At 39.0% G+C, this 17,792-nt stretch overlaps 1 protein-coding gene across 3 annotated transcripts in view; it reads left to right on the top strand.

Annotated features, from left to right (window-relative positions):
- LOC100162796 (homeotic protein spalt-major) overlaps positions 1-17,792 on the top strand; it is an 81,254-nt gene that overhangs the window by 48,764 nt on the left and 14,698 nt on the right. For all 3 annotated transcript variants that reach the window (XM_008189397.3, XM_001943353.5, XM_008189398.3), the window contains exon 2: positions 14,402-17,239. In XM_008189397.3, coding sequence (XP_008187619.1) covers positions 14,402-17,239 — 2,838 coding nt within the window. The remainder of the gene's footprint in view (positions 1-14,401; positions 17,240-17,792) is intronic.

Below are 17,792 nucleotides of genomic sequence, written 5' to 3'. Positions count from 1 at the left end.
CACACACACACACACACACACACACACATATTTATACACTTCGAATAGCAACAACTATCAATAATTTATTATAATTGCCTTGAGAACCACTGTCGTTCAGGTCTAGACGATAAATCTATGTAGTATGGGTTCGTCTTGTTTTTATTATGTCCGCGCGCGCGTTTGCGCTGTCGCTTATGTGTGTGTGTGTGTGTGTATATGTGTGTGTAATGTATATATGATGTGCGTGCGTGCGTGCGTGTGTATATGTGACAAAGAGAGTTTCAGGTTTTTAATTAAGAGTGTACATAAAATAATGTCGCGCGTACATTTCTTTGATGGGTATTGTTGTATTTAGATAAAATAAGATGATAATGAAATACACGTAAGAGTGTGTGTGTGTGTGTATAATATAAATACGAGTTTAAATTATTAAAAAAGAAACAAGAACCAATAAATACAATTTTTTAATACCGATTTAAAGTTATTAACTGATTGTTTTCAATAGATAAAATAGTCTCATTCGTCGTTTCCTTTTCGGTCGTTTTTTTTTCTACCACAACAGCCGGCGGCGGGTTGTGAGTGGTAGTAGGTACCTCTACGTACGTTTTAGCCACGTACAATAACAATATTTTACACTATATACGCTTGCAAATATAATATATCATACCACAACATAGTGTCACGTGCACATCGCTTGTGGTATATTATCTGTTCAAAATCGACGCCTAGCAGTTAGTGCACCAACTGTATAAGCATAAATTCGATGGTGGTCGGCGGGAGCTCAGATTAGATGTGTCGGTGGTTGAGCTCTGATTTAGCCGGTCGTGTATGATGTGGGGGGGGGGGGGTTCATACTCGAGAGTTGGGATTCATAATATTTGTTTCAATTTCATTTTTTTTTTCATTTTAGTAGGTATCGTTTTAATAATATGTCAAAAATATAATTCGTCAATTTTTTATCGTCATCATAGTATAGTTGGAACGGAGTATCGGCCATCACGGCGACCGGTTTTCGCCGACAAGTACGCCTAGAGGCTGTAATATATATATGTCAGGTACATACCACAGATAACCCGCGTGGAACAGTGTATATTATATTATATATGGTTATACAACAAAAATGTATCTCCCAACGGCAATGTCAACTTATTATATTACTATGTGACGCGGGTTCCGGGTTTAACGTTTGGGCAGCTTATTGGGCTAAATAATTCTCTTCCCACTTTTAAGAAATGTTCTAAAGGTGTTTGAGCGTGAGCGTTTGTAGAATCATGCACAAGTGAACAATACCGCATGAGCGTCTTCATCGTATCAAGTTTTCAAACCACACTATATCTTTTCGAGATTTAAAATACGACTCAATAGAAAAATAATTATATATAAACTACGTATATTCTACTTGAGAATAATTATAAAATTAACTGTGTGTCGTGCCATTGTTAATTCTTACATACGACGCTATAGGTACCTTTAATTACATTATGTGTTTGATTTTATTGAACCACCCAGTAAAACATGTAATGTGGTGATTGTGGGTGGGGAGGCACTGTCACGGGTAACACTGCAACTGCGACAAAAATTGAGGTTTATTCAAATAGAGAGAGTGTTTCACGTTGCCGATTTTTCTATATTATAGAACAGACACGCGGCGTATCGATGTTGCAAATCGTGACTCAAAGATTACAAATCGTGCGGAAAATATTATGCTCGTCAATCGTTCGTCGTCGATATAATAATAATAATAACATTGATAACGATAATAATATACGCGAATAGCGTGCACCGAGCCAGCTTGTCGTGTGAGTGTATGGAGGAGAGGTGCCCCGCAGACGAACAACTCGCGCGCGCGCGTGTTCAAAACAATTTCGCACGTATCAATTTACCACGCGCACACACAAATACTTTATCAAACGTACACACTCGAAAACCGCAACGAGAGAGTGTTGTAACTGCGGACGATTACGTGTCTATTGCCGCGAAAAAACGGCACAATGAAGCGTATATTGTAATGTCGTACGTCTGTTGTTATATCTATCCTAATACCTTTATACCTATAACGTTCGATAGTACTGATTAGACTTCGATAACGCGATTTTTTTCATATTTTGTAATATTATGTCCCTAGGTGTATATATTTTTTATCTTTTCGAAAAGTGAAACTGTAAAATGACTAATGGCGCTTCGATGGATTCTATTGTACCTATATGGTTATTGTAATGATATCTGTCAGACCGTACACATCGGTCGTATTATGAGTTAAAATTATTGGTACATACCAAAACGCTATTTACTTATCAATGGCATAAAATATGATCATCCCGACGATGACGACGACGTCTGTGTCTGATATTATAGTTTGCCCTGCAGAATCGTTTACCGCGGTGTTTCGTCCCTGTTCAAATATCCAGAGTTGTATTTCGTGTACATCGACGACGAAATAATATTGTCGCATGGGACCACGCCGCAGGCGTTTGATGTAATATCATTGTGATATCGTTTTGACGTTGACGTTTCGTATGCATTTCCGTAGTGTATACTGATAGATTGACAGCCCGATATTAATGTCGGTTCGTGATTATTTATGGTCTTCCGAACAGTTTTTCATTTCTGCTCTGTTTTGATTTCGATAAATTCGTATGGAAAGAAAAAAAATTACGAAATTGGTCGTACGACTATACAGCAGGTATACACTATACATGTGTTTAGGTATTAAATTATATACGTATAGGCGCTGCTCTCGAAATACAATACTCAAGTACCTATACATCGTACACCCTACTACATCATATGACATATATTATTATACTTATGATCCTCGTATTATTATCATTATTATTATTATTATTATTATTATTATTATTAATATCATATTGTTATTATATACACCGACATGGTTTTCATGCAAACAAATCAATCACAATAGTTTTCGGCCGGGGACATAATATTACCCACGATTGTTGTATAATATAATATTATAGTAAACATATGTATTATTATTATTATTATATGTCCTCTCTGCATCACCCCCTTTCACTATCCCACTCCCTCTCACCCTCTCACTCTCTCTCTCTTGCTCTCTTACATCTTCCATGCGTGTACACGCACAATGTAAACACATTATCGGGAGGATCGTTCGCGATTATTGAAAAAAAAAAAATAAAAAAAAATACGCGTCTTTCTTTTATTATTAGACGGATGTCGTCCTCGTCATAGTCGTCGTCGTCGTCGTCGTCGTCGTCGTCTCCTCTCCCCGAGCGGTTCGCAGACGTGACCCCAAGGGGACCATCGGATCGGGGCTGCAATGTCAACATTATTGCACACCAGTGTCAATAATGCGTGTACGGTCATCAAATCCGATGCCGCGTGACGTTTCTATTGAAATAAAAACTCTTCGCTCCCGTTATATACACGCACAAAAAGGACAGACGACAGTAGTTTTCAGCCCCTTGTTGTGTGCTCGCTGCGGACGTGTATGTTCGCGTATATGTGTGTATATTATATATATAGAAAATACTTTTATTATACATATATATGGTAAAAAAAGAGAAAAGAAAAAAAGAGATTTGAAATCGGAGACGGGGCGAGGACACGCCGGCTATTGATATTATATTATATTATTATTGTGTCGGCATGTTTTTCCGATTCGACAAATTTCTCGTGTATAAATACTGCGCATTCCCCCCCCCCCACCCCCCGTTTCACCACCACCACTGTCCTTCTATCATCTGTCGTATCTTCGTCCCCTTATTATTATTACTATTATTGTGCAGTGTCGTCGTCGTCGCCGCTGCGACCAGTGTTTTCTGTGGTAAATTCTTTTGTGCATTCTCGTTGTAAGTACGCTATTCCAAACGTTTTCTTCTCCGTATGCTAAAACAAAATTACTCATATTCTAATATTAATGAAACAAAAGTAATACCTTTATAGTTTATATACATATATGTTATTAAAACGAGAAAAAAAATAGCTGGGTAGGTTTTTATACCCGAGTAAATAACCTAATGACTTTTAAACTGTGAAGACGATGACAGAATGAATCGTATGTATAAGAAAAGATAAATGTTAATGAACTCCTCAATGTTATTACAAATGTTCTGATGCTAAATATAAACGAATAATTATCGAGTTAAAATTAAAAAACTCACATGTTTATACCTACGACTAGCATCATAGGTTTTAGGTATAAATGTTATATTGTAAAAAATATTAAAAATTAAAATTTGTTGTATATTTTTCAATAAAAAAGGGGGAAAATATTAGTGCTTAATGTCACTTAAAATATTATTATTATCATCGTATATTCATATTTATTATATAGATTATTGAAAAATTAATAATTAAACTAATTATTTCAATTAAAAAATAATATTTTTTTTAGCTTAAATTACTCAACCTAGATATCGAATTACTTAATTATATGCTAATAAATAGGTATGTCCCAACAATTGGTCGATGTAAAATGTTAAATGAATCAAAATTCAAAGTTTTTTTTTACCGATTTTATAGTTAAACCTAAATTTAAAGTGATAATAATTCCTAAGCAACAGTTGCTATTATTTATTATGTTCTTCTGATTTTGGACTTTGTGATTGGTATTTGTAATGTAACATATAAAAGATTGTTTTTATATTACGATAATAGTAGATTTGTAGTTCTTGGACCGGGAGGGAGGGGCTCTTAATAAAATCCTGTTTGCGCCGCTGATTTGCGACAGATATTTGGTCGCGGTCTGGTAAGTGTTTTCGCGAAACAAAGTGCATTTTAATGTTGCACGCATGCGTGTTTATGTCGTACTTGAATAAAAATTGTAAATCATAAGCGCAATAATATCGGGTATATGTGGTAATTGGATCAAGGTGTATATAGCAACACTATAGTTGCCTGTACGCGGTATATTATTACGGAAAATAAAGGGGAAAAACCAACACACACATACAATTCTTCCGTCGTGACGTTATATTGCTTTACTGAGCTTCCGATTGGGGGTGGAAAATAAAATTATTTAATTAAAAAATGTACGTACATGTATATGTATTATAATAATGTGTGGACATATCAATATTTTGATGTATTGGGTTGCACCGTGTGACTGGTAAAAATAAGGCTTCACCGTCCACTATGGGTTGATAATTGATGGTACACATTATATATAAATATACATATATATATATATATATACATTATATGTGTATATTGTATACGTATAATAATGTATATTATGTTTACACACACACGCGAGCATATCTATATATATTTTTTTTTATAAACGGGTCAACAAGAAATGCGATACTAATTTGAAAACAAAGAGGGGAAAATTTGGAAACCCTACGAGTGTATAACGTATATATACCGTATAATATGTAATAATAATTATTATTAAACATCGTATTTCTGTGTCGGAATATAATAATAATGATACTTATAATACGTTATTATAACTAATATTGTTATTGTAATGTACATTTTCATGGTCGATACGACCCCTGATTCCGTCACGACGGTTACACAATATATTATGATAATATATGTTTCGTAAGCTGTTGACGATTCGAGTGGTGGATGGGGATTGGGATGGGGAAGTGGCGACCACCCTTGCGTAAAGTTAAGTTTAAAATGTTTTGGCTTCACCAAGTATTCCTAAGACTTTGTCTATTAAACACAATATACAATGTTGCATTTATCTTAATACGATTTGAGACCACGAGCTGAAGAATGAGTGTATTAGATGATAATATTATTTTGTTTTTTTGGTAACACGTTTTTATTTTCTTGTTGATTTTCAACGAAAATCGTGAAGCGTATAAAAATAAAAACCTGTGATGTAATGCAGTGCTTCGAGCTAACTCTCGTCTCGTTTTGATCGAAATCATTTTAGGGTAAAAGAATCGTTTCCGAACGTTATATACGTACCTATGTATATATATATATAAATGTATAGAACGGGTTCAAACGTTATACATTTTTTGCCCGTCATCGGTAGTTGGGTTTATAATATTGTGTTAGATTATTAATATTACAATATCGTCCACGACATTATTACAGTTTCGTGTTTGAGTTTAAACGGAACAAATCGTCCCCGCCACCGCCACCACCACAACCCCATCGACTGACGTATTCCGTTCCGTGCCCGTTCGACGACTTCACTCGCCCCTCAGGTCTGATGATAAAAACATATTATTATTATTATATCACACAGCGATAACGGTTACTATAATATTATATTATTATTATAACAAACGCTGCATGCGTCGTGTACGCAGTTCATTTTATAACACAAAAACCAAAAACTGAAGTTTACCCTTCAACAAGTACGCACACACACGCACAAGTCATATACATTACTTTGTTTTGGTTATTTATAAACTCGCGTTGGGAGAGCGAGAGCAGGGTAACCCACACACACACATATATATGTATATTTGTAACTCTCCACTGCAGTTCCACTACCCACCCCTCGCCCGGAACGCCTGGAGAATTTCAATTTAACAAATATACAGTATACGCACACACGCGCACATACACATATATATGTATATTATTAATAATAACAGTAGTAAAAGCCACGCGCGCAGATGAAAGACGTCAATGTTAATGGTTAGCGGGACGTAAATGATGAGCTGGTAGGATTTCTGTCTATTTTTGGAAATATATTCCAAAAAGACGGAAACCCTGCAGCAGCAGTGAAATTGGGGGAGAAAAAAAACATTGAAATTAACAACACAAAACGAGAGGGTCGTCGTCGTCGTCGTCGTCGGTGACTGTGACACTTACCGTCAAGTGGGTTCGTGTCAAATAGGCTAGGGAAAATAATAGCGCTCTCGGGCCGCCCCGTCGTTCTGCAGATTTTTCGTAGCACGTGCCGCCGCCACCGTTGCGTCGTAACTCGTAACTCGACGCGTATTTATTCATTTTTTTTTTCTGTTTTCCGTTTCTCACTCTCGTGTTAATAACTCATCAACGCAATATCAAAATTACATAGGTGAGGATAGAAAAAAATACTATGTTCACTGAACACTTCCAGCACCATAGTTGTATCCTTCTAAAAATATAATACTCGTGTTTAATATGTAGACGTCTAGAAAATTATAATATTGTTCTAGACAATTCACATAATTTCGCCGTTCTCTCTTTACGTAAGTACACTGTTCGCATAATATTTCGTGTTTACAATAACCAAAAACCATGTCTGAGTTGAGAGTTGGCGTTCAATATTAAGATATAAAATATCAAAATAGAAATTTTTTCTGAATAATAAATGTAAAAAATAAGATAATATTATTAGATAAAAGAAAAAAAACAATTGAAATCGCAAAAATTAGAATGATGACGTGAGTTTTGCGTTCGCCAGTCGATGGGGTTGGCCGCTCTGGTTAATATCAACTATATACGAGGATAGGTACTATAAGTATAATCTTATATTTTATAAGCACCTAACAACAACTGCACAATGATTGAATATTTTGTTCGCAGTATTCGTAATTTGTAGGCAGTATTGGGTGAGACGGTAATTCTATAGATCCCTCAGAAGGGTGCTGCCCTTAACTCGAGGTGCACCTGTAACACCTGTATGCGGAGTATCGTTTTCTCATAAGCCAATATGCCCATAATAATATATATATATAGGTACGACGCACACGTCCGAGTTTAATATATACATTTAATATATTATTATATAATGAGACACCAGGGAATAATAAATAGATATATGCACACTCACACTCAGCGCGCGCGCGCGAACCGGTCTCCCCGAGAGACGGCCGCGTCTCTCCTGTTCTCGTCGGACACGAGTACTACGCCAGTGTATATAATATAAGAGGCACGTCCAACAGTGTTCTTATTTGGATATCTTTGGATCTTTTTACGGGCGCGCGCTCGAAAATGCACGACTCGACTACCTATACACGTATATATAATAATAATATGTTACAGAAACAAAAGTCGACGGCACGAGGAGGTAATTTATACGTTTTCTATATCGCAAACGCCTATATATAATTTAAACGCGTTGCAGAGTTTTAAAATTGATAATTCTTAAAAATAAAATAAAAAAATTGCATGAGATGCGAGCACTGCTGCAGTAGAAGAATATATGGGATTTGTTTTTTTTTTCAATCAGCGCATGTGGTGCGCCTCTCTTCGGAAAACCGTACAACAAAATAATAATACGAAGATATCGCGTATAATATGGTTGCAGTTATATATAACGTGTACAGCCCGCTCCTTCTGCACACGCGGATAGAGGTATCTCACAAATAATAATATAATAATATAATATAATATGATGTGACTATGCGAGAGCGAGCGCTAACGTTATATTAGTTCGCGGGACGACGCCACATATAATAATAATAATAATAATATATTGTACGAAATCTAATTTTACATGCGTTTTATGTATAAGCTTTACTCTCAACTCTTAATAATATACGCTCGTGCTCGTGTACAATGAACATAATAATATATATGTATATTCCTTTAAAATATTTCTCTTTCCGGCACGAGGCAGATGTCAACTATGATATAATACAAACACACAACGGGTTCCAGATTTACAGGAATTCGTTCGTCCAATATATACGTCTATACCACACACTGTACGGCAGCTATCATCTCCCCCGCGACCGACTGCCGCGTGTTAAGGCAAAGCTGCAGTGCGGCGGCTTACATCTCGTGGCGCGCGCGTATACGATTCAACCCTAATATCGCTGCCGCGGATCGTACGGTCTATATATATATGTATATGTGCGTGTACGTCGTATATAAATCTCCCCACGATTTCGAGTCTTATAAATATGTCAAAATCTGCTGAATGTTTCCTGAAATATAAACCAAAAGAGGAGAAAATATATATTTTACGGTTTACATTTTTTTTTTCCCCCATTCGGATGTTTTTTTCTTCTCTTCTTTCCGTTGTGCGCGACTTTTTTTCTATCTTCCTTTCCGCCTCCATGAAATATATTATACATTAATATATATATAATATATATATACTATTAAGGATAATAAGGGTTAGGGGTGCGCGGTATGGAAATACAAAACCACCGTACGCCGAACCGCGTGTTTAACTCTGTGTGCGTTCAGCCGTCGTATTGAGAGGCAGACGACGGACGCGGACAGAGTCGAGTCGACAGAAGTGTTTATCGCATTTGATCGTCATCAAAGATTATTAAAAATAAAACAAAATATAAATTTACTACGCGCGAGTGTCACTATATGGGTATAAAGAGTTCTCACAGGTCGGGAGGCTTATATACACGCGCAGTCCGGTTTCCACTCCCCCCCCGCGCAATGGTCCGTGGGTCGTTTAATAACCGCGGCGGCGTTTAAGTGAAGTAGTAAAAAAATAAAAAAATCGACAGTCGATAGGTACTTCCCGCGCGAAGGGTTTGTTTGTAGTGTGTGTGTGTGTGTCGTCGTCGTCGTCGTCGATTTATAACTTCCCCGCCAGGCGACGACGGGTGTTATTATTGCATTCATCCATCCATCACGCGTTCGAGTCGTAGTGTCCCGCCGCCGAAAGGTTTTCAATTCGTTCGAAAAACCGTGCATAACAAATCAAGTCGTCGAGTGTAAAATATGCGGGGCCGTAGACGAAAAAACCAAAACGAAATAATATATACGTATATTCGTGCGTGGCGTCGTCGGGGTATAAAATATATAAGAAATGGAATAATAATAATGGTAAAAAATATAAAACGGGGTTAGCGCTCCCACCCCGGCGGCGTGTAGGAATAATTCGTGAGGTTAAACTCTTGCGTATCGGTTATTATTATTATTATAGACGTATACCTGTTGTTATTATTATTATACACATTGCTCGCGGAGACGACCTGAACACCGGCTGTAATATATATATATATATATATGATCATAAAATAATATGCCTAACCGACCGATAGCTTCGTCGGTGTTAGTCATATTTATTGACGCATGGCTGGCCATCATCCGTCGCCGGTCGTCGTTTTTGTGCGTGTGTTGTGCGCGACGTCGACGAGAGACAGTGACTGACAAACTAGATCCTTCCGCGGGGGCGGGGGCGGCAGCGGCGGCATATCTATTCATCCGAGACGTGGACGCTTTATGCTTTAATTCGAATACTTCCGGTCCGCGAGCGCACCGCCGCCGTCGTACAACACCTCTGTAGATAATATAATATTATGTACATCACTCCTTATTTTCACAGACACACACCAAAACGCGCGATATACTATTTCCTTACCCGCTGTATTGTTTTTTTTTTTGACGTTATATTCTTTTTCTGATTATTATTATTATTATTTTTATAATAAATACAAAAAAAAAAACACAAAACTGTGACCGTAACCGAACGACAACGACGACGGTAATTAATACGAGTATTTGTCCGCAGCACTCGGTTTCGCATGGTAAGGGGGGGGAGATACCTGGTATTACACGCTCACACACCTGTGTTACATTGTAATATTAAAGGCGTAGATCGTCGCAGAATCCAATTAACAGAAAACTATTGTGGAAAGTCCTATCGCATGGAGGTACGCAGTATATAATATTGTGCTCCATAATATTATATTATCATGATATATACACACACAACGCACTTACCTTATGCATACATTATTATTGTTCGTTATAATATTACATGCGTTTATCGTACAACTGCAGTACATAATATTATGGACCTCACGATTCTCGTTTAAAATATACATACCAATAATATGTCTACATACGACACAAGCATGCGCTCGGGTCAGCAATTTTTAATTTTTATGCCCTCGTCATATTTTATACTAGACGACCTTATATCACACTTTTTTCGTCCGTGATCGGGAGGGGCAGAGATCTTCAACGTTTCCTGGAATGAACTTTACGCCAATATTGAAACCATTAAAAATTAACAGCATTAAAAAAAATTGTAATTGTATAATTAAGAAAAAAAAAACATTTGGTATCCAATTAATTTGGCAATTATTTTCTTGAATATTTATAACTGCTATTAGTTTCATTGTTACTCTTAAGTACCAATACGTTTCTTGGAGTAATTTTACATAAATATTTTAACACTCTTATGGCGTGCAATGTCCTGCTGCAGGCTGCAGTGTCTATTATACAGGATGGGAATTTGCCGAATACGTCGACCGAATTCAACTTCAAAATCAAAATACTCGGATACCAAGTCTCTGAGAATTTATTTTTAAAAAATAAATGTCGTAACTTCATACCCATACTAAGATATACTGATATATCGTCTTAAAGTTCTGGAATTCTATTTATCTATATATATTATATATAGGTATATAGATTATTATAGACGCATACACTACTAGTGACACGAGTAATGATGGGAACGTACCTATATACATTATATATATTATAAATTTATAACCATTATGGAGCATATAGATCACGAAGATTATCGTCGATAAAATAGGTATGCTGTACGTGTATAATATGCAGTATGGTTTTTTAAAATTTTTTTCGAGGGTTATCGTCGTGTATGTATATATATGATGTATATCGATGAAAATTTTTCTCGGAATAAAAAACTCAAACGATCATTCGAAAAATGCGATTAAAAAACAAAATTAATAGATTTTAGTCTTTGGTGGTATGACGCGAACCAGTTTTTTCATTGTCATGTCATGTTACTGCCGCGACTCGGTTGACAACGATGGCAAATATGCTTCTTCGAAAAATGTATACGTCAAATTACTACTGCGGTATAGGTATAGGACATTGGCGCGTACCTACTCCTGGAACTCGTCGTCGTTACAGGAAACGTCTCATTATTTGACGTCGACCAACGTCGATTGACATTCCTGCGGTATTAATAAATTAGTTTTTTATTTTATACTATTTTTTTTTTTTTTACTATTTCTGTTTTAAAGAACTGCCTAACATATTTTATGCGAAATATGAACTCAGTAACTGCTGCAGCAAGCCGCGACTGAGAAAGAGGAGGCTGTTGCACCACCACTTTTATTATATTATACGGACACCAACCACTATACCAAACGACTGTTTTAATAGCTATCTATCTCTCTCTCTCGCCGATAGTGCAAGCGCTGTTTTTTTCCCATTATTATTTCTCTACTCGGATTTACGATTAGCACTTATATACAGTACCTACAATAAAATTAACGAGGAATGATCGGTGTGGACGGCGGCGGCGGTGACCATCGCGTATAATAATATATAAGTATATAACATAGCCACATAGGTACAATTATAGTGGTAGTCAATAATAATATTATGATGATACGCTCGCCGTAACGATAATAACTACGACAGTCGTTCGTAACAACTGCAAATTGTGCGTTTTAATCGAGTGGAAGAAACAAAAACAAAACAAACTGGCTTCATTTAGGTTGCGATTTTAATTATATTTTCACTGATGAGTTTACTATTATTATTGTTTTGTGTGACGACTGACGACGGATGAACGGCGTCCGCCGGGCGGCTAGTGTGCACCCGGCCAGACCTGTGCGATAAAAAATTAAGGAATATTAATTAATTATAAAAACGTTTCACGTCAAAAAACCGATGGCGGGCTGCCTGCAATATATTCGATTTCAATGGTAGAATGTCGGAAGAAAAAAAAACCTGACGGCATTTTCTTCGTGATTTCGGATTATTTTTAACGTCGAATAATAACATTATATAATATGAAATAAGGTTTTTTTAATACTAATAAGTCTTTCACTCGCATTGTGTTATGCAATAAAGATGCAACATTATAATTATAACATTATAATTGACATATTATCATATTATGTAGGGTATTGCAAGATAAATTAGCAGCCCTATTTTACATTTTTATTACATTTTTACTCGTACCCTATTGGTTTGCCTTAATTGTAGCACCAGTATAGCCAAAATTCCGGTTATTTATCCAATAAAATTAAGGTACCTAGATCATTTTAAAATTAATTTTATTTTGTGTGCATGGTCCATATCAATACAAAAAAAGTAGCGTACTCATAACAGTTTTATATGTAATTGAAGAGATGAAGAAGTTAATGACCAGATTTAATGATTATAATATTGGTATTTACCTGTATAAGCTTTTAGTATATTTATTTCGTATCCAATGTAGAAACCAGGATGAAGCATCTGCTGCCCCTGCCACTATACCAGCCGTTACTTCTTTGGTTCGGTGGCAATTAGGCTTTGCTCTACTAAAAATTTGACAGCCATGTTATAAAACTTACATGACTCCAATGCATATTAGGTATAATAATTATTCTATTTTTTACCGGTCCGTTAACGGATCTTCGTATACTATAATCGTATAACAATATAATAATGTTAAACGAGCCCGTAAAATAATTATTGTTATTGTTTACCGTCTGAATACAACGCTGCTCGACTTATGGCCGATAAGACGAGTGACTTTGGAGGGAACGACACGGATAATTACGTTGTTTGACATCATAACGGCGGCGGACGGGCAGGCAGACAGGGTAATCCCATTAAAAGTAATCCGTCGTAGGGTTTCTGTGTTTTCAAAGTTTTATCTACCGTGGAAACGACGCGCGCGCCCGGAGCAGTTTTCGTGTATACATGTTGCCTAAATTAGCAACGATAATTGTATTGTACACGACGGGATATTTTAAGCGTTATTTATCTCGTCCATATATTATACAGTAGTCCGCTCTCTCCGCAGTGAGAACGAAAAAAAGGAACGAAGAAGAAGAGGCAAAACAAAAAAACTAATGAAGGTTACTGTAATATAGTACAATGCGCTCGCTCGCTTATGTATATAATATGTGCGTGCATTAAATATATATATTTATTATATATATACATAATAAAAGTCGTGTACAAATTTAATCATTGTGACATTATACAATTAATGCGCGTGCGAGATTGGTATTAATGACGTCTAGACTTTTACGGAAATTAAACGCGAGTCGAGCAGTGTTTAAATCATACAAAAGTTTTTATTTTTTTTAATTAACCACACGTTTTTTATCTTCTCCTCTTTTCTCTTTTAGCTACACGCGACGGACTCTACGGTATACCTACTATCTTGTATTGTCGTGCGTGGTTCGTTTGCAGTATTTTATTTTTAAATGTATATTTTGTTCGTCACACACGTCGCGATTGTCAACAAAAGACTCCCCTAAATCTGCGAGCTTATACCATTGGCGCGGTCGCCCCCCCTCCCCCCACCAAATAAAACGAAAAACAACCCTAAGCCGTTATTATATAGCTATACGTGTCCGAACATTATAACGCGCGTACAGATGCAGATCGAGGTGGCCTATACTAATTATATAGGTGGTCTGCACAGTCACGTCCGTTTAGGTTAGTTTTCGTGACATCAAAGTCCCATCATGCGCAATACAATTAGAAAACACCCTGTTAACACGTTGGATCGCATATCCCGCGGCCACAACAATTGCGATATTAATTGTTGGTGTTTCATTTTGTATCGCAGGTGCGACATCGATGACTTCAGATGATGAAGATGATGAAGAGAATGGGCCGATGCACGGTGAAAAGTTGCCTAGAAAGTTGTCAAATACGTGCAGACAGTGTGCCATGGGATTTCTGAGTTTTTCCGAGCTGTCGGAACACAACAAGACGTGTGTGCTCCGAACCGGCGCCGCCAACAACGCAGACACTTCCGATGATTTCGATCATCGGAACGATCACGACGACACAGACGATGTCGAAGATGATGAAGAACCAGAGGATGACGAGGACGTTGTAGACGACTTGGACGACTTGGACGAGATAGACGACTATCACCGTCACGGACACCATTACAACGCGGCCGGTTTGCAGGCAATGGCCGTAGCCGATTTAAGGAGTAGCTGTCACAATAACAATATCAACAACAATAATAATAACAACAACAACAATAAGGCGCACGAAGAGCAGAGGAGACAGCGGCAGGACGCTGAGAACAACAACCGCCGTTACGGTGGTGGTCTGCCAGACTCCGTCATCGCCGGCGACGACCTCAGGGTGGCCATAGAAGAAAATATGGCCGCAATTGAGGTGTCGACCGGTTTTCCGTTAGCCGCTTACCGAGCGGCCGTGAATGCGGCTGCCGCTTCGGTTGACATACCAACGCTCCAGCAGCAGGTGCAGCAGGTGCAGCAACAACAAGCGGCAGCCGGTCACCATGTGACACTCGAAGCGCTGCAACACACCAAAGTGGCCGTTGCACAGTTCGCGGCCACCGCAATGGCTGTTAATAACGGTGCCGTCAGCAACCAAAACGTGCTACAAGACTTAGCCATCGTCAATTCATCACTGTTCACGTTGCAACATCAGCAGATGATGCAGTTGAGCCTCATCCAACAGCTCCGTCAACAGTTACAAATAAGCCGTCGGAGTGGCGGTGGTGCTGGTACCGGAAGTATCGATGGAACCTTGTCTGTGTCGCCGCCACTACTCAGCGACGGCAATGACGATAGCACCGCGGTCATGTCAACCATGGCAGGGGCTTCGCCCAACGACATACCCATGTCACTATTGGCCATATCGCGGAGTAACGCCGAAATGTTGAACCAGATTGTACAGCACCATCAGGCCGCACTATCCCCGCCTCTGCCCCCACCGCCCCCGCAACAGTTGCTACCGGCAGTCACGCCGCTTTCAATTCCGGTACCCGTACCGATGTCCATGTCCACGCAACAGTCCACCGGCGACTGTACCACGCAAACGCCACTACTTCAGCTCAGCCGATCTCCGTCGCCGTCTACCTCACGCTCGCCGACGCCTCCACCGCCATCCATCATGGCCATAATGGTGCCCGAACTGCAACGCCCCGCTCCGTCGCCAATGCAAGCTTTGCAAGCATCCGTGTTGCCGGTACAAACCCCACCACCACCGCCGCAGCAGCAGCTGCCGCTCCAACCGACCGCCGTCCAGACCGTGGCGGCCGAGAGTGCGCCGCAGCCACCACCTCCGGCCACGCTTCAGTCACAGCCTCAGCCGTCTACATCATCGTCGACATCGTTTTCGCTGACGCCGTACACTTCTTTGCCAATCGTCACGCATCATCATTCCATCCCGTCGTGCTCCGTTTCGTCCGCGTTTGCATCGTCCATCATCACCAACTTGGACCCGCCGCCATCGCCCAGCGAACCCAACACGCTGGAAACGTTGCAACGCCGTGCCCAAGAAGTTCTGGACAAGGCCAGTCAAGGCATGATGGCCAACAATCTCGCGGACGAGCTTTCGTTCCGGAAGGGCTCTAATAGCGGTGGAAAGGGCAGCTCACTATCACCATACGACGGTAAATCTGCCGGTGGCAGTGGTGGAAGTCGAGGAGACAACTTTTACAAGCACAGGTGCCGTTACTGTGGCAAGGTGTTTGGTAGCGACTCGGCCCTTCAGATACACATCAGATCGCACACGGGCGAACGTCCGTTCAAGTGCAACGTTTGCGGCAGCCGGTTTACCACTAAAGGCAACCTCAAAGTCCATTTTCAAAGACACACGTCGAAATTTCCCAACGTCAAAATGAATCCGTTGCCGGTTCCTGAACACTTGGACAGAGACTTTCCGGCACTGATGCCACCGCACTTGAACCAGAGTCCACACCATCAGAACGGATGCAACTCACAAATGCCACCCAGCTCTACTGGTGCCGTCACTCCGCGGTCTCCGTTGTCCCATCAGTTTTCCGCAGCCTCGTCCGCCTCGTCTTTTCCGACGGCTCTATCCAATCTATTCCGACCCAGTGGCAGCCACCATGGCCAGCAACAACATCATCAATCGTCATCGACAGACATAGCACTCCCATCGAATATTCAAATGCCGTCACAGCAGCAACAGCAGCCTGCCGAACAGTTATTAATGACAAACCATCATCAACAACATCATCACCAACAGCAACAACAACAGCAACACAATATCCACCAGCACCATCACAAGCAGCAACAGCAACATCACCTGTCGAATAATCACTCATCATCGCTACAACTGTTTCAGTTCAAACGCGAACAAGAGCAACCTGAGAACTTGAGCAAGCCTGCTAACGCTGGCTGCTCCTCCCGCGAATCGTCTATTCCATCTCCTCCGCCTCTCTCCGATTCCAGTATGACACGCAACAACAAAGACGATCCTACATCCTCCGAGTACATTGAAGATATGGCCGTGGACATCGACTCAGCTGACGTCGATGAACGTCAAAACGACATTGATGCTAACACTGACGACTTTAGCGTCGATACTAAATACAGTGGGGAAGAAGAACGGACCAACAGTCCTACTATGAATGAAGGATTACAAGACCAACCTGAAAACCTTTCCAACAAAAGTAAATAGTTCATAATATAATAATTATTAATAGGTAGTTAAATGTAGTTAATACTTTACATTAAACTTACAGTTGCACGTAATACTGTAATTTGTTAGAATTTATCAACATTTTCATCGACCTCGTTAAAATATGTACATAACTGACGTAACACTACGGGCGTAACTATTACTAACTATGTATTATGATTTATGAACACCGTTTTGTGACTACGGTAATATGATACGCTTACCAGGAGTAACCATTAACAATTTTATTGTTTAGACTGTTATTTTTACTATTTTTACTGTATATATAGGTACATTGATTTTCGTTAGTTTGATTAAAATTACACAGCCGCTGCACAGAACTCATATTTATTTGGAAATTAATTTAATAATTTGATAATATACGCCCCGAAAAGTACTGGTTTAGACAATACAAAACAGCATTTTTAAAATAATTTTACTTACAATTAATATCAATAAGAGATCTCTGTCAATTCAGAATGTAAATTATTGGTCATTATTGGTGCACTGATAAATGTTCCTATAAGCCTACTACGATTGTCTAC

The sequence above is a fragment of the Acyrthosiphon pisum genome, chromosome X, assembly GCF_005508785.2.
Source record: "Acyrthosiphon pisum isolate AL4f chromosome X, pea_aphid_22Mar2018_4r6ur, whole genome shotgun sequence".
NCBI classification, from domain to species: Eukaryota; Metazoa; Arthropoda; class Insecta; order Hemiptera; family Aphididae; genus Acyrthosiphon; species Acyrthosiphon pisum.
This window is presented reverse-complemented; position numbering and strand designations above follow the sequence as displayed.